Here is a 14,697-nt window from a genome sequence, read left to right on the forward strand (position 1 = left end):
TCTTATCTAACCCATCCAGTATTTTTTTTGTCCCTATGTAATCTTGATTCTGCCTACATTTTCTATCACCATCAATGCGATTGGAATCAATCCCAAGAACTACAGTCGAAATTTTTCTCCCTTGTCAATACAAGTTAAGGACATGCCACAATTGATGTCATCAGCTGATCATTCTAATAAATTACTTTTAATATTAAAAAATCATACCATGATGAATACCCCATCATGAATTACGCTGGAAGAATTCATCAGATCAATTTTAGTTCCTATCCTTGAAGGCAGTCATATGTGAAGACTACAGAAGAGTAAGTAGGATTTAACATTCAGCCACAGTAATTCTTGGGATGAACAATGAACGATTGTAGATCAGGGCAAATGAATGCTTAGGGCAGGATCAGTTTGGGATCAGGAGGGGAGAGGAACATGTGATGCCATAGCAGCAATGAGGTTACTTATTGAGAGAAGCATAGAATACTGAGAATAAATGTCTATTTCATAGATCTTGAGAAAGCGTTTGATAGAGTTAATTGGTAGAATTAACAAATTTATTGCAGAAAATAGGAGTAATTGGTGGGATAGGAGACTTATCCATAAGCATTGGGTCTGGTCCGGGTTTATGGGGGGGCTGGGGGCTATGAGTGGATGGCTACTTAGAACCGTTGAATTTGTTTACCCTTAAGGTTCAAACCCAACGGTTCAACACCCTCAGTTACATCTATGCCATGACCAGAGCCTATGCAACATCATAACCAACGCAACACCGTTTTGTTTTCTCTTTCCTTGACTTTCACTTCTTATTATACTTCTTAGTTATAAATATATATAACTTAAAATGTAAGTAGTGTACAAAACTTCTCATGCATGACAAAATAAATTGAAGATAGAAAATCAATGTCCATTTAACTTTGCTGACATCAGCAACATATCACACATTTTTTTATTCTACTGTAGCACCGTGATGGATTTCTGACAAGAATGAAAATACCTGTTAAATTTACATTACTGTGGCAATAGCATTTGGATGACACATTAGGCTGCCAAATTTTTAGGATTCAATGAAGTTCCAGTTTCGATTACACACTTCACATGTAGTGTGTCGTGGTAAGAATGCAATAACATACATTATATAATGTGCTCCAACATTGCCTAAAATGACTGGGTTCAAAGTCATCAACAAAAATGTATAATTTCACCTATCAATATTATAAACTGAATATATAGACATCATAATGCATACACATAAAAGTGAAGAATGCATGTGATGTCATGAAAAGGACATGATTAAATAGGCGAAGAGAGTGAATTCCTGCATCATATGATCATCTTCCATTTGGTTCACTGCTACTTCTTCAGTTCATGCCTCTTGTCCTGACAAAAACGTGAGTGGTGACAGGGATGAGAAACATGCATTTATGTGAACAACGGAATGCTGCCCTCGTCATGAATTTTTAGCACATATAACATTAATGTACATAAGCAATTTATAATAATTCCATGTTGATACATTAAAATTTATTAACATTAAAAAGGAAAATTTCCTACAAATTATTTACTACTTACAGTCCATTGTTTCTTTTTCACTAACAATGTGTTTATTAAAAGTTCAACCAACTCAGAGAGATCACAATTAGTTCAAGTTCTTATAATAATATTAAACAATTCGATGAACTGGGGGAAACATGTGAAACAAGTACCAAATTGAAGTCTTCTTAAATATTTTGATGCTCACTGAAAGCTCTTAAATGTGAACACATATTCAGATCACATGCCAAAAAATTTGTTGTTGGGCTAAAACATAGCCTTCACTATAGCTAGCAAAATTCAGTTTCACATTTGTACTCACACTTCCACGGCCCTAAATTATCTCTTTCAATGAGAGTCACTAACACTTCCACAGTCTGAAACTTAGCAGTATGCAAGAACTGTTCACCATAAATGCTGAAGCACAGATTCTCCATTCTTATTTCACCTTAGGCACACCACGGTACCTCACTAATTAGGCAAGAGTCACATTTGCTGCAACAAAATATCTTTCTAAGTGGCCACGCCCTTGAGGTGAAAGTCCAGAATGGATGAGTGGTCCAAGTCTGCCTGGGTGTGACATTGATAACTTTCCTAATGATTCAGCCAGCAACAACTTGGGGTCAGAAACATCTGAATAAAAATTAATATATATATATATATATCAGTCACATAATATTTGAGCACAGGAAAAACTAAAACAATAAAATTTAATGCAAACATTTTAATTTTATCTATTCAACTAAATTATTTATCATGTTGGATCGTAGTCTTCCGTGGCGTTCAGGATTCGTGGATGTCTCCATTTTTCGGGTTCCCGCCGCGTTGGTTGTCATGGTTGACGACAGTTTCGCCTGGATTCCACCAGGCGAAACTGTCGTCAACCATGACAACCAACGCGGCGGGAACCCGGAAAATGGAGACATCCATAAATTATTTATCATTCACCTGTTTTAACACAACCATTTTTTAAGGTCTGTTTCATTATACTCTTAAGGCTAAGGTGTGATCTGTAGTATGAACCTTCACCACTGAATCAACACTATGATCAGTGATATCAAGTGGACCAAAGGCAGTCACTATATGAGAACTATTAATATACTGACATTGCATCCTCCTCCATTTGAGCTATAACCTCCTATCCTATGCCTCTTCCTCTTAATCGTAACCTCAACACATGCCATACATTGAATTGGAAGTGGGAGGTAATGAAACCAAATATTTAAAGGGAAGAATCTGAATGAAGCTCACTTTTCATGATTAAGTGGCACACAGGATAATCTGGTACAAAAAGTGGGTTGTCCTTATTTCACACTCTTAGCTTTCTAAACTATTATGTGGTACTAACTTTTAACATAGGATTGCTATTCCATCTAGCTAACTTATCCTTATTTGAGTCTGGTTTTATAGACAGAAGATCTGACATCATAACCTCAATAATTATTTACATCTGATAAGGGGTGTTTAATAGGTAATGTGTTGACATATCACATTTTACCTTAGAATATTGCATAACTGAACAGTAAATCTACTTTTGCATCATATTTACAATGCTTTTGGTGCTGTCTATCATTTGGAAAACAAAGCATTGCATTTGGACAACCATCAAATGATGATGCCGGTGGAGTGAGTGTTCATCCCGTGATGGTGGCAACTGAGGCTGGGGACCTATGGACCATTGACTAATGTCAGAGTCACCTACTGTGTTATTACGCATCATATGATGATGCAAGTGGAGTGAGTGGTTGCCCATGACTGTGGCAACTGAGATTGGTGACTGATCTGGACCCTTGACCCATACCTACTTCTCTATCATGCATCTTAATGATGATTATGGATGACTGAAGCTACAAGGTTGGAGAAGCAGTTGGGGACTAGCAACCAAGCCACACATTTGGGCTGGGCCCCTCTAGTGGAAGCACAATTTGGTGGCCTTCTTCTTATTTTCCAATATTTTCCCAATACCCATCTAAATCAAGCCTCCAGTTACCCGCGAGGCAGCCACTCAACTTGCTGGGTAATCTCAAATTGTTCCCCATATCCCACGTGAAGATGCAGGGATATGACAAAAGGGGTGTGGGATAATATGGCTCTGCATACAAAGGAAATTATATATCTTCATCATGCAGCCATGATAGAATCAGACTGAAGTTATTTCAGGACACTTACTCCATTTCACCTGTTTTGTTCAAAATAACCTATTCTAGCAAACATCTTTTGTCTCTAAAATACATGCACTTCTCATGCAGTTCCTTTTTTTCCTGCGTAGTATTCCTTTGTCCTGAATCTTGCTGATTACATTTATCCATGACTTTAGCGTGTATCTGTTCCTCTCATCCATTTACTCTTTCTTAATATGAGGGCTGACCAGCAAGTAACTTATTTTTTGGCCTAGCGTGGCATTGGGTATGGCTAGAGCCACCATCATGGTGCCTTAACATCCCTACACTTAGTATGCACACTACTGTGGTATTAACTGTGGTTCTCCTACTTTGCTCGCTGCAAACTGTTAGAATGTGTGCTGAAATGGAAAATTCCACGAGTTGTGAAGTGCGACCTGTGATTAGGTTTTTACTGGCAAAAAACCACAAGCCAATTGAAGTTCATAGGCATCTTTGTGAAGTGTACAGGGGTGGAATAATAAGTGAAGGCGGAGTGAGGCAGTGGTGCATTCAATTTAAAAATGGCTGCCCCAATGTTCATTACGAGGACCACAGTGGTTGGACTAGCCTTGTGAGAGATGAACTGACGGTGAAAATAACGAAAAAAATGAGTGAAAATGGCTGATTTACAATTAAAATTCTCCGGCTAGACATGGCTTGCAACACTGTGCTTTGAAAGTGACTCAGAATTACATGCTGGTGTAAACAAGTAGTTAAAATGTAAGGCGGCAGATTTCTTCAGAGACAGAATTGAAAAGCTAGTGTAACGCTATGATAACTACCTCAATATTAGTGGCAACTAGGTGAAGAAATATTTTCAAATTGATATGATAAAACTTTGTCTTGTCACTAGGTTCATTACGTAAGTTACTTTCTGTATGGCCCTCGTGGGATTTTCAATTGCAGTGCACATTTCAACAGTTTGCAGTGAGCAAAGTATAAGAACTACAGTCTGCTCACTATCACAGCAGGATGCATACTGAGTGTACGGACATTAAGACACCAAGATGGTGGCTCTAGCGCTACCCTCCACCACACTGGGCCAAAACGTAAGTTACTTTCTTGACAGCCCTCGCATATCTACTGATATTGAATGGCAATGAAAAAAGAGGTCCATTTTAATAATTAAAATGCGAGAGGCAGCGGCAATTATACCTGCTGAGATACAAAGCGAAAGAGAGGAGGGGTTGGTTATATTGTAGGCCTTGTATGTAGAAATACACAAGATATATTTGCATCCACTGAATATTTTCACATTAAATAATATGATTCATTGCAATAGTACGTATCTTCAAGGTGTGTTAGGGCATGAGATTTTAAATAGTTTTTTGTCCTATGAACATGTGGCCTAAGCTCCTTAGTTTTGGAGATCTGGCAATGTGAACCTTCCAACAAGCAAATCATGCTGAAACAAAACCTAATCGTAGAGGGGCATAGGCTTAGAACTGAGCTCAATGTTTTCTTAGAAATTTACAAGATTTGTCTTTGTTCATGTCCAGCATGCATGCATACCAATCACACATTTCTACATGGCACTTGAAATTCGCTGAAAAGTTTTTTTAATAAAAAGTTGTTTTTTAGCGTAACTTTCTTCATTTAAGAAATAAAAAACATTACTCAATATAGAAATTAATAACAAATTAAAACTTCACGCTGCTAGTGTAAATTAATTCTATACCTTCACTTTTTATCTTATATATCGGCAAAGATATGGCTTATTTCATGATAGCTCAAAAAAATCAATTTCATGACTGTCAATTATTGAGATATTTAATCTGCAAACCTTGTTTCATTCCCACCATAACTTTTGGGGGCAAAGAATATTAATCTTGAATTTTTATTGCTAGAGATGATTGTAAGCCTAATACCACTTACGTGCAAGAGGATCAGGTTCTTTGGTGCGGACAAAAGAAAGCTTAGAGTATGCAGCCTGGTAACCAACACTAATACTTGGGTCACTTTCAGTGACAAAGGGCAAATCCTCAATTTGCTCACTTTCATCTTCAGGCAGTTCAAACAACTCCACTAACGAATTCAGAAGAGGTGACCTATTAAAAGGAAGAAATTGTAATTAAATCTATATCTATAAAGAATAAATCCCACAAATGCCTTTGCAATGAAGTCATTATTGAATACAGAACAGAATCCACCATATGATTTCTTCTGATATGTAGGAAAAGTGTTGCATGTGCAATTTTACACATGCCTAATGTCACCCTCACACAAAATAACAAGACATAAGATTATAGCGCAATGGCTTGAACTACCGAAATATCAGTGGAGGAAACATTTTCTGAGGAATCACTCGGGCAATTCTCTTTGTCGACTTATAAAAACCAAAGTGAGATATGAGGAGAGTTCAATAAAAAATCAAAATTTGAGTTTTTTTGGAAAGAATTTTACTCGGTCATCTATATCAATGTTATACCCTTCAAAGTAGTCCCAATTAGATATTATTCAGTTATACCAGTGCTTTTTCCATTCTCCAAAATACTTCTGGAACCTGATCTTTGGTATATATTATAGCTCTATCAGCAAGGTGCTTTTAGTCTCATCTACACTTTTAAAATGACAGCCCTTTTTGGGAACAGAAAAAAGTCACATGTAATATGTAAATTCTGTTGTAGTCACCACAGTGTGGTTTACATAGGCCAAACAGGAAGGAGGATCATGACAAAGGTGAAAGAACACCAGGTATGCTTCAGGAAGAACATTCCCACCATTGAACATTTGTGGCCATGGAAGTGACTTCTCTCCCCTCATACTACATGCAGAAAAGAAAGGATGCTGCCTGGACACACTTGAACAACTACAGATCATACAGCATGCCATTTCAGGAGTAGATATTTTGGCAAAAGAATTTTTATATCACTCTTGCTCCCCTTTACTAAATTTCCTTACAACCAAACCTTTAACTCCCCCCCCCAATGGGCCAACCAACACATTACCAACCTACCCTGCATCAGGCCATTAGTGTTCTCTTGAGGTCCTCCACTTAATCACCACACCATTAAATGGTAGATCATCCACTACCCTTTCTTCCTTTGCTCCTTTCCCTTTTCCTTCCCTCTACCAATCCAGCATTTTCCACCACTTTTCCCTCTCCCCCCTTTATCGTTTGGTTTGTTCTCTCCTCCTCCCATCCTCTCTTTCTCAGAATATGTACATATATATGTGTGATTTAAGATTTCTAATTTTACCTGAAGATTTTATGCTGTAACAAAACCTAGGTTGCAATAAAAATACTCTTAAGTGTTAAGTGATTTCTTTCATCATGATGGATTTCTGACAGAATACTGCTCAAGCTGTGCTATTTATTTTGTTAGTGTTTCAGTAGCAGTTTCCACTGCTTCCTTCCTACTAGATTCTACTCTCAACAGGAATGGTACGAGGGTCCTTAGAAAATCCAAGAGATGGGGCTCGTAGTATCGAAAATACATTTTTTCCATCAAATAACACTCTTAACTGTCAGCTGTATCCACCATATAGTTTTGTTGTTGTCATCGATTGAAATAAACAGCTTTAATTTGTCTATAAAAATGGATAAAAATGAGTTTCGAGCAGTGATTAAATACAAGTTCCAATTATTACAACATCCACCGTATTCACCAGATTTGGCCCCCAGTGACTATTTCTTATTTCCAGACTTGAAGAAATGGCTTGAGGAAGTAATCGATCAAACAAATGCCTATTTTGAGGTGCTTCCAAAATGCTAATTTTTAGACGGCTAAAAAAATTGGAAAAACGCTAAGACAAATGTATAGAGTTGAAAGGAGATTATGTTAAAAAATGAAAAAATATTTTCCCAAATAATTGTTTCTTTGTACTTTTTTCTAAGGACTTATTGCACCACCCTCGTGGTATGAAATGACGACTTAGACTGGATAATTGCGGGATGTCTGGCTTACTTGGCCATAGAAAAAAACAATTATTTAAAAAAACTGTAATGCATCCATAAACAATTCATATAACAGTCCCAGGAAATTGACTTCTGAATTTACCCCAGTCACTCATTGGGTGGTTGAGTCATGGAACACTTGGGTACAAAATGAAGGAAACCCTTGTGAAGTGACATTAAGTGGCAAATATCAAATTGTGGAGAGAGAAAAAAAAATTGTGGAGAGGAAATTGAAATTGGCTATATTCTAAGTACAATAAGTAAGCCCTTTTCAGCCATTTACAGGTATTGATTTTTAGTCACTAATTAATTATATACAACAACCAAAACAATAATAATTAGCTTCATCTTCTGAGAAGCTAGATTTTTATCATCAAGAAAGTAAAAATCATATCGAGTGGAAGGCAAACCATAGAACATATGGATACAGTAGAAGAATTGATAGTGGAGAGGAAGGAAAAGAAAAATTCTGCATCAGAATTATTTTTACCTTAAAATTTAGAGATTACTTAAATGATTAAGTCAAAGGTAAGAAATGAAGAAAAGCAAACATTGGAGAATATTAGAAACAAATATCTTTAAGTTGGAGATTGGCCATGGCAGTATGAGGAACATCAAGTAGTAGTAGTATTTAGGAGAGGCGACCGACAGCTGAGGTCATTTCCACCATTAGGGATTGACAGGAAAGGATGAAGGGTGGAGAGAAAACCGGCATCGGCATTAGGCTACTCTTTACGATAGGCGCCAAGGAGTCCGCAGCTTAACGTCCCATCTGACGGACGGCATACTCACTCAAAGTGCCCTCCACAAAGCACCTCAAGTAGGGATCGAGATACCACTGAAAAATATTCAACCCTGCCGGGATTTGAACCAGGGCCCTCTAGGTGGGAAGCCAGTATGATAGCCACTGCACCATCTTGATCCCCAGGAACATCAATGAGTAGAAATTGTCTCTTCACAATATGATAATGTTCATTGATGCCCTATTACCAGGACATGCCAAAATGAAGATGAGTGAGCATTGTAAAAGAGGAGGGGTACAAGAAGGATGCTGGGAAAGAGATGGCCAAGATGGTTAATTTCAAAGCTGGAATTTGAGAGGAAAAATATTAAAAGCCACCGATCACCAGAGCACACACTTGAATTTAAAGATACCACTAGTTGCATATCAGGTAGGCAGTTATGGTATGATCTGATGAAGGAAATTGAACCCTTGAAAGTTTTCCTATACTTGTGAGTGAAGGTAATTTAATTAGATGATCAGCTAGTCTCAATGATTAACAATGAGGTTTAACTCAGGGAGAGCAATAAAATTTTATGCATATATAATGCCAATGCAATGACAGCCAGAAAAAATATGCAGAAAATCACACAAAAGTTGGCTCATAAATTACTACATTATAAAATAACTATGAAAAGCATTTTATTTTATCAGTTTAAAACTTTCAGCAACTATAATTGTCAATCCACTGACCATTTCTCACTTCTGATTTGTAAGTTGTTAATCCTGTTATTCTCTGGATGAGCAGTTTGAATCACTTTTTCTCCCTCCAGGAGTACACAAGCATGCTAGGACACCATGATATCTATTTTGAAGCAGCCAGCATTTTTAGCCGACTACAAATTCAGTTGGCTGTATTAGAAGTGTTTTGAATTTTTCTTTTCATTGAATTCACTTCTCTTCAAACCCTTACACCGATCTTCATATTCATGTTAACTCAATAACTTTTGGGGACCGGGATGGTGCGGTGTCTAACATACAGGCTGCCCACCAAGAGGGCCCGGGTTCAAATCCTGGAGACAACAAATACTTTCCAGTGGTACTGTCACACTTAGGCTAATGAAATGAAACATTTAACAAATATTTTTCTGTGGTATCCTGATCCCTACAGAAAAAAATTTTCTGGTGCTTTGTGGAGAGCACTTTGAGTGAGTACGACGTCTGTCAGATGGGACGTTAAACTGTAGACCCCTTTGCACCTTTCGACAGGAGTAGGCTAATGCTGACAACAGGCTTCGCTCCACCCTTCTTTTCCTATCCATCCCTGATGGTGCAAATGACCTTAGCTGTTGGTCACCTTGCATAAAAACCACAACTCAAACACTTTCATCCTATCAACCCCTAAATATACAAGGACAACTAGGTAGTTTAACTGGCAAATTCAGTCAGCCAGAAATCGAGAGACGCACATTTAAATCACAGCCATGGCAAATGATTTTGGCACTGTGAAACTCTAACATTTCCATCCTTTCTCTTTTCCTATTCTACTTTCCTCTGTCAGTTTTTCCTTTCTTGCAATATCACTTCTCTTTTTGAATTCCTGAAAAAAGCTACTTTGTTATGCCACACATGCAATTAGAGGAGTTTATTCGTACTAAGAAGTCATGAACTAGAACAAGTGTGAACACGATTGATCTAGTGCCAATTATTGATTGAAGAGCATCTTGTATTCAATTATCTCTCTCTATAAATTTGGTATTGTGGGGAGTAAGAACTTCTCATAAATGACCCCTGAATATAAAGAATTCCTGTATGAAGGACTGCACGACAGTGCTCGATGTTCCTTTCCTTTTTTCATGTAGCTGAATGGATTTGCACCTCTTGGCTATAGAAAACATCATATTGCAAATAATCTAAATGTCCTCACTATTTGCCACTACCTATTTTAACCATTCTTTTGCCACAAATCTATTTCATCTTATCTCTATGAACTATAAAACTGAGTTGTACTTCCCTGTGACATAAGATGTCCATTTGGCACATGATTACAGTTTTTTGATGGAAATGTAGAAGTGAATAACTAAAAAAGCTATAAGAAAACAAATGACAAAGTATGGTGCACATAATACCATAGAGAATAACCAACTTAGCCCGTAGTACACACAACTGAAAAAGACTTAGCACAATCTTTTTTCTATATTATTGATTCATAAATTAGTACATCTAACACGGAAAAATAAGAGGTGACATATGAATAATGAAGAAAGAAAGTGCATACTATGTACAACGTAGCTGCACTTATAGAGGAGAAAGAAGACTAGATAAGGATGTTAGCCCCTATGGAGAAGGTGATGAAAAACTAAACCTTATGATAAACACAATTAAAAAATAAAATAGAATTTTTCAAAATTCAAAGTTAATGGTTAGCAATTGAATTACATAAGATAATCTCAAAGTAAGACTAGGAAGATAAGATAATCTCAAATAAGACTAGGAAAGGACACATTAAAGCAAGTGGAAGAGTTTTGCTATCATAGCAGCAGAATCACTAGAGACAGAAGAAGCAAGGGAGATATGGTAAGCAGAATAGGAAGGGAGGGAAACGATTTTTTTCTGTCAAAATAAATAAATACTAATGGCAAGTAGTAGTTTTTAGGGGAGGCGACCGACAGCTGAGGTCATTTGCGCCATAGGGGATGGACAGGAAAGGATGAAGGGTGGAGAGAAACCCGGCGTCGGCATTAGCCTACTCTTTACGAAAGGCGCCAAGGGGTCCGCAGTTTAACGTCCCATCCGACGGACGGCGTACTCACCCAAAGTGCCCTCCACAAAGCACCTCAAGTAGGGATCGAGATACCTCTGAAAAATATTCAACACCGCCGGGATTTGAACCCGCGCCCTCTGGGTGGGAAGCCAGTACGTTAGCCCCCGCACCATCTCGATCCCCACTAATGGCAAATACTACTAGCATTGACATAAGAAAGAAATTCATTAAAAGCTAACTATGAAGTTCACATGACTATGGATGTGAGACTAGCATGATAGAAGCAGCAAAGAAAAGAAGATTGGAGAAGATGGAAATTTGGTGCTTTGAAAGACTCCTGAAATAAAGCGAACAGAAAGGAACATTTCCAGAACCTTACTTAATGCACCTCATAGCGAGTAATTTGCATAACAAGCAAAAATATTAGTCTAAAAAATTTAAATTTGACTTGCTTAACGAGCAAATTTTTTGCAGTTCGAGTCAAGAGGAGAGGGGTTTCCTAGAATGCTTGCAGTTCTGCTCCTTTAATTTGTGTTTGGCACTTATTCCACTATCAACTTATGTCACTAGTGATCATATATTTTCCAAACTTGTGTTCAGACATATTATTACTGATTTTTTGTGCAAAGTTTAATAATATTTAGAGTAAAGTTTTAAAAATACCCCTGAAGAAAAATCGCGAGAATAAAACCATGATAGAATAAAAATAACTGTAGATATGAAAAGTAAAATCATTGAAAATTGGGAACAAGGTATGAGCATGACTGATGAAGCACACATCAACAATTTGCATTTCTTCCAGAACAAGAACAAGACTAAGTAGACAGATGCTTCAAAGAGAGTGGCAAAAACATCTATTCAATGGTTACAGGTTGCTTCTCATATGGATAAATGAAAAGCAATTGCAATGAGACACTATTAACAAGAATATCATTTTTGATAAGGGGAAAGTGATTTTTGCCGACCTCGTTTTGAAGCTGTCAAGATGATCAATGGCTGGACTTATTTACGGGGAGCCATGTGTGGTTGGTGAAGTTTATGATAAGAACCAGTACCATGGCATTGGGAGGCATAGTGAAGCAGCCAACTCTGACTCAAAGGCAGCAGAGAACTTCATCACAACTTAAAGAAGACCATCGTTCTGAGGGTTATCTGCTGCAGCAAGGTTTTAATTGTGACAAGACAGGTCTCTTCCAGGAGAAGATGCCAAAGCGAACCATATACATGTAAAAGTAGAAGAGAATGCATAGCCCAGCCACGAGCCAAAGAAAGGTAGTCTCATGCTGCTATTTTGTACCAATGCAAGCAGCAATCTGAAAATTGCATTTTGCACTTCTTGTTTACCATGCAGAAACTCCATGAGCCTAAAGAAGTTAAGTCCAAAACAGCAGTCTAAATGTGATATGGAGGTTCTGGGAAACTGTTATATCATACTATGAATATGATGCATCACCATAATATGGCAGTGGCAATGTGTGCCAGAAATTTATTTAATGACAATTCTGAGTTGCATTTTTGCAAAAATTACAATTGTACAATTACTCACTCAAACGATTGCCAAGCAACAACTGAGTGTCCAAAATGGCTGAAATTTTGGTACCTTCTAACACACGCGCGGACATATACCCCAACTTGGTCATTGGAGGAAAGATTGATGACTGAAAGGCCAACTCATGTAGACCACTGTCCTGTGCTATCATCATCTCCATTGCCTATTAACTGTTTTTAGGAGAGCAGCAGGCTCTGGTGGATAGCATCAGAAAACTTATTCACCATAACTCGAACTGTAATTGTCTATGATTCGAGTCCAAATCAGAGGGGCTGTACTGCATGACTAATACGAGGGTCATCCGGAAAGTAGTACCCGTTCGTGCCGCATGAAGTGCTGACGACGCGAGTAGCCGCTGGACGAGGTCAGATAGCTTCAGTGGCTTGTCTGCCTTCTCTGAGCCAAGTTGCGTGACGCTAGCATTGCCTGTGTTGTTTCTGTGATTGTTTACAATGTTTAAAAAAATTGAGAACGCCGCCAGTTGTGAAGTGAGGGCAGTGATTAAATTCCTCAATGCAAGAAACGTTCGCCCATGTGATATTCATCGCCAATTAAAGGAGGTGTATGGAGACAATGTAATGGACGAGTCGTCTGTTCGGCGGTGGTGTCGCAACTTCAACATGGGGAGGGGGAACACACACGACGATGAGCGTTCGGGGAGACCGTCTGTCATTACAGACCAACTGGTGAGCTCAGTTGACGAATTCGTGAGGAACGATCGGCGCGTCACAATTGATGACATCTGTGAGCATTTTCCCAATGTTTCTCGAACAATTGTTCATGAAATTGTTAAACACCATCTGCATTATGCAAAAATTTGTGCAAGATGGGTCCCTCGCGTATCTCAATGAGCTGGCGGCGAAGGACTATGCAGCAGGAATACAGAAACTTGTCACACGTTATGACAAATGCCTTAATTTGCTTGGAGATTATGTTGAGAAGTAGGTTAAAGTATCCTCTTTCAAATAAAATTTTTTATGTTTGTTAATATTTACTTTTGTGTCTTTATTTCACGAACGGGTACTACTTTCCGGATGACCCTCGTATATCTCTAATTTTAATGTACTGAGTGCAATGAATTAAACTAAGTAAGGCAATAGAATTACCATGAATTTTGAGACTGACGATATTACATGGATATTATCTTCACTTTCAATTTTTCAAGATAATGATTAGTGGTGAGAACTGAGGGTAATAAACCAGCAATAATTTCAACTATTTAAGAAAAGGTTAACTATGTCAAAAGGAATCAATGATTAGATCAAGGAATTATGCAGAAAAACGAAATACACAATTTGATATAGGATATGTATGAAAAATCATAACCAATCTGAAGATTCATTTTATAGGTGAGGGTTGAACTCACCTATACCAGCAATATATTAGTCCAAAATTATACATAGCCATTAGCCATCGCTTTTCATTATCTACCACTGCTTCTCCCATGATCATCATGGGTAATCAGCGATGACAACCAAAATCAAACACTACTTTCACGGATTTCTGACAAAAAGTTTTCAAGATATTCATAGATACATACCATAAGTTTGAATACTGCCCTTCAACCACTTGGGAGCATTCAGTAAGAAGCTTGGTTATGCCAACAGCAACAACCTTTCGGTTTATTTTTCCTGATATCTTCTGTACATCTGTGACAATGAGCCTTTCAACCACCATAGCAAACATCCTGAAAGAAAGGTACATTTCAGTATCAAGTTAGAATGCAGTGAATAAAAAATCAAGGAAGATAAGAAGGGTTCATATTTACCTTTGCTGAATTTCATCAATTAATTCCACAAAGGCACCAGCTCCATGTTTAACTATGTACAAGCTAAAAAATACCAGCAAACCTTTGACAAATTTAATTGTTTTTGAGAAGGAAAGTCGTTGGAAGAGTACCACAAACACCTGACGAATGAATGGAGACAACTCCTGTCTGAAAACCAAAGAGAAAGAATTTTGACCTTACTCATCGATAAGAGATGCTTGCTTTCTCATTTTAAATGAGACCTTATACACTGATGCTATACTATACCATTATCACTTTTTTTTAGCAATTAAGTTTTTGCTCAACCTAAGATG

General features: G+C 37.7%; 1 protein-coding gene across 1 annotated transcript in view; it reads right to left on the reverse strand.

Annotated features, from left to right (window-relative positions):
* Positions 1 to 1,198: 1,198 nt before the first annotated feature.
* Cse1 (chromosome segregation 1) overlaps positions 1,199 to 14,697 on the reverse strand; it is a 50,533-nt gene continuing 37,034 nt past the window's right edge. Inside the window, exons 18-21 of the mRNA XM_071592955.1 lie at positions 14,384 to 14,551; positions 14,156 to 14,302; positions 5,559 to 5,731; positions 1,199 to 2,154 (exon numbers count right to left, since the gene is read on the reverse strand). Coding sequence (XP_071449056.1) covers positions 1,997 to 2,154; positions 5,559 to 5,731; positions 14,156 to 14,302; positions 14,384 to 14,551 — 646 coding nt within the window. The 3' untranslated portion in view covers positions 1,199 to 1,996. The remainder of the gene's footprint in view (positions 2,155 to 5,558; positions 5,732 to 14,155; positions 14,303 to 14,383; positions 14,552 to 14,697) is intronic.

Source organism: Hetaerina americana, unplaced genomic scaffold (genome assembly GCF_022747635.1).
Source record: "Hetaerina americana unplaced genomic scaffold, ioHetAmer1.1.p SCAF_5, whole genome shotgun sequence".
NCBI classification, from domain to species: domain Eukaryota; kingdom Metazoa; phylum Arthropoda; class Insecta; order Odonata; family Calopterygidae; genus Hetaerina; species Hetaerina americana.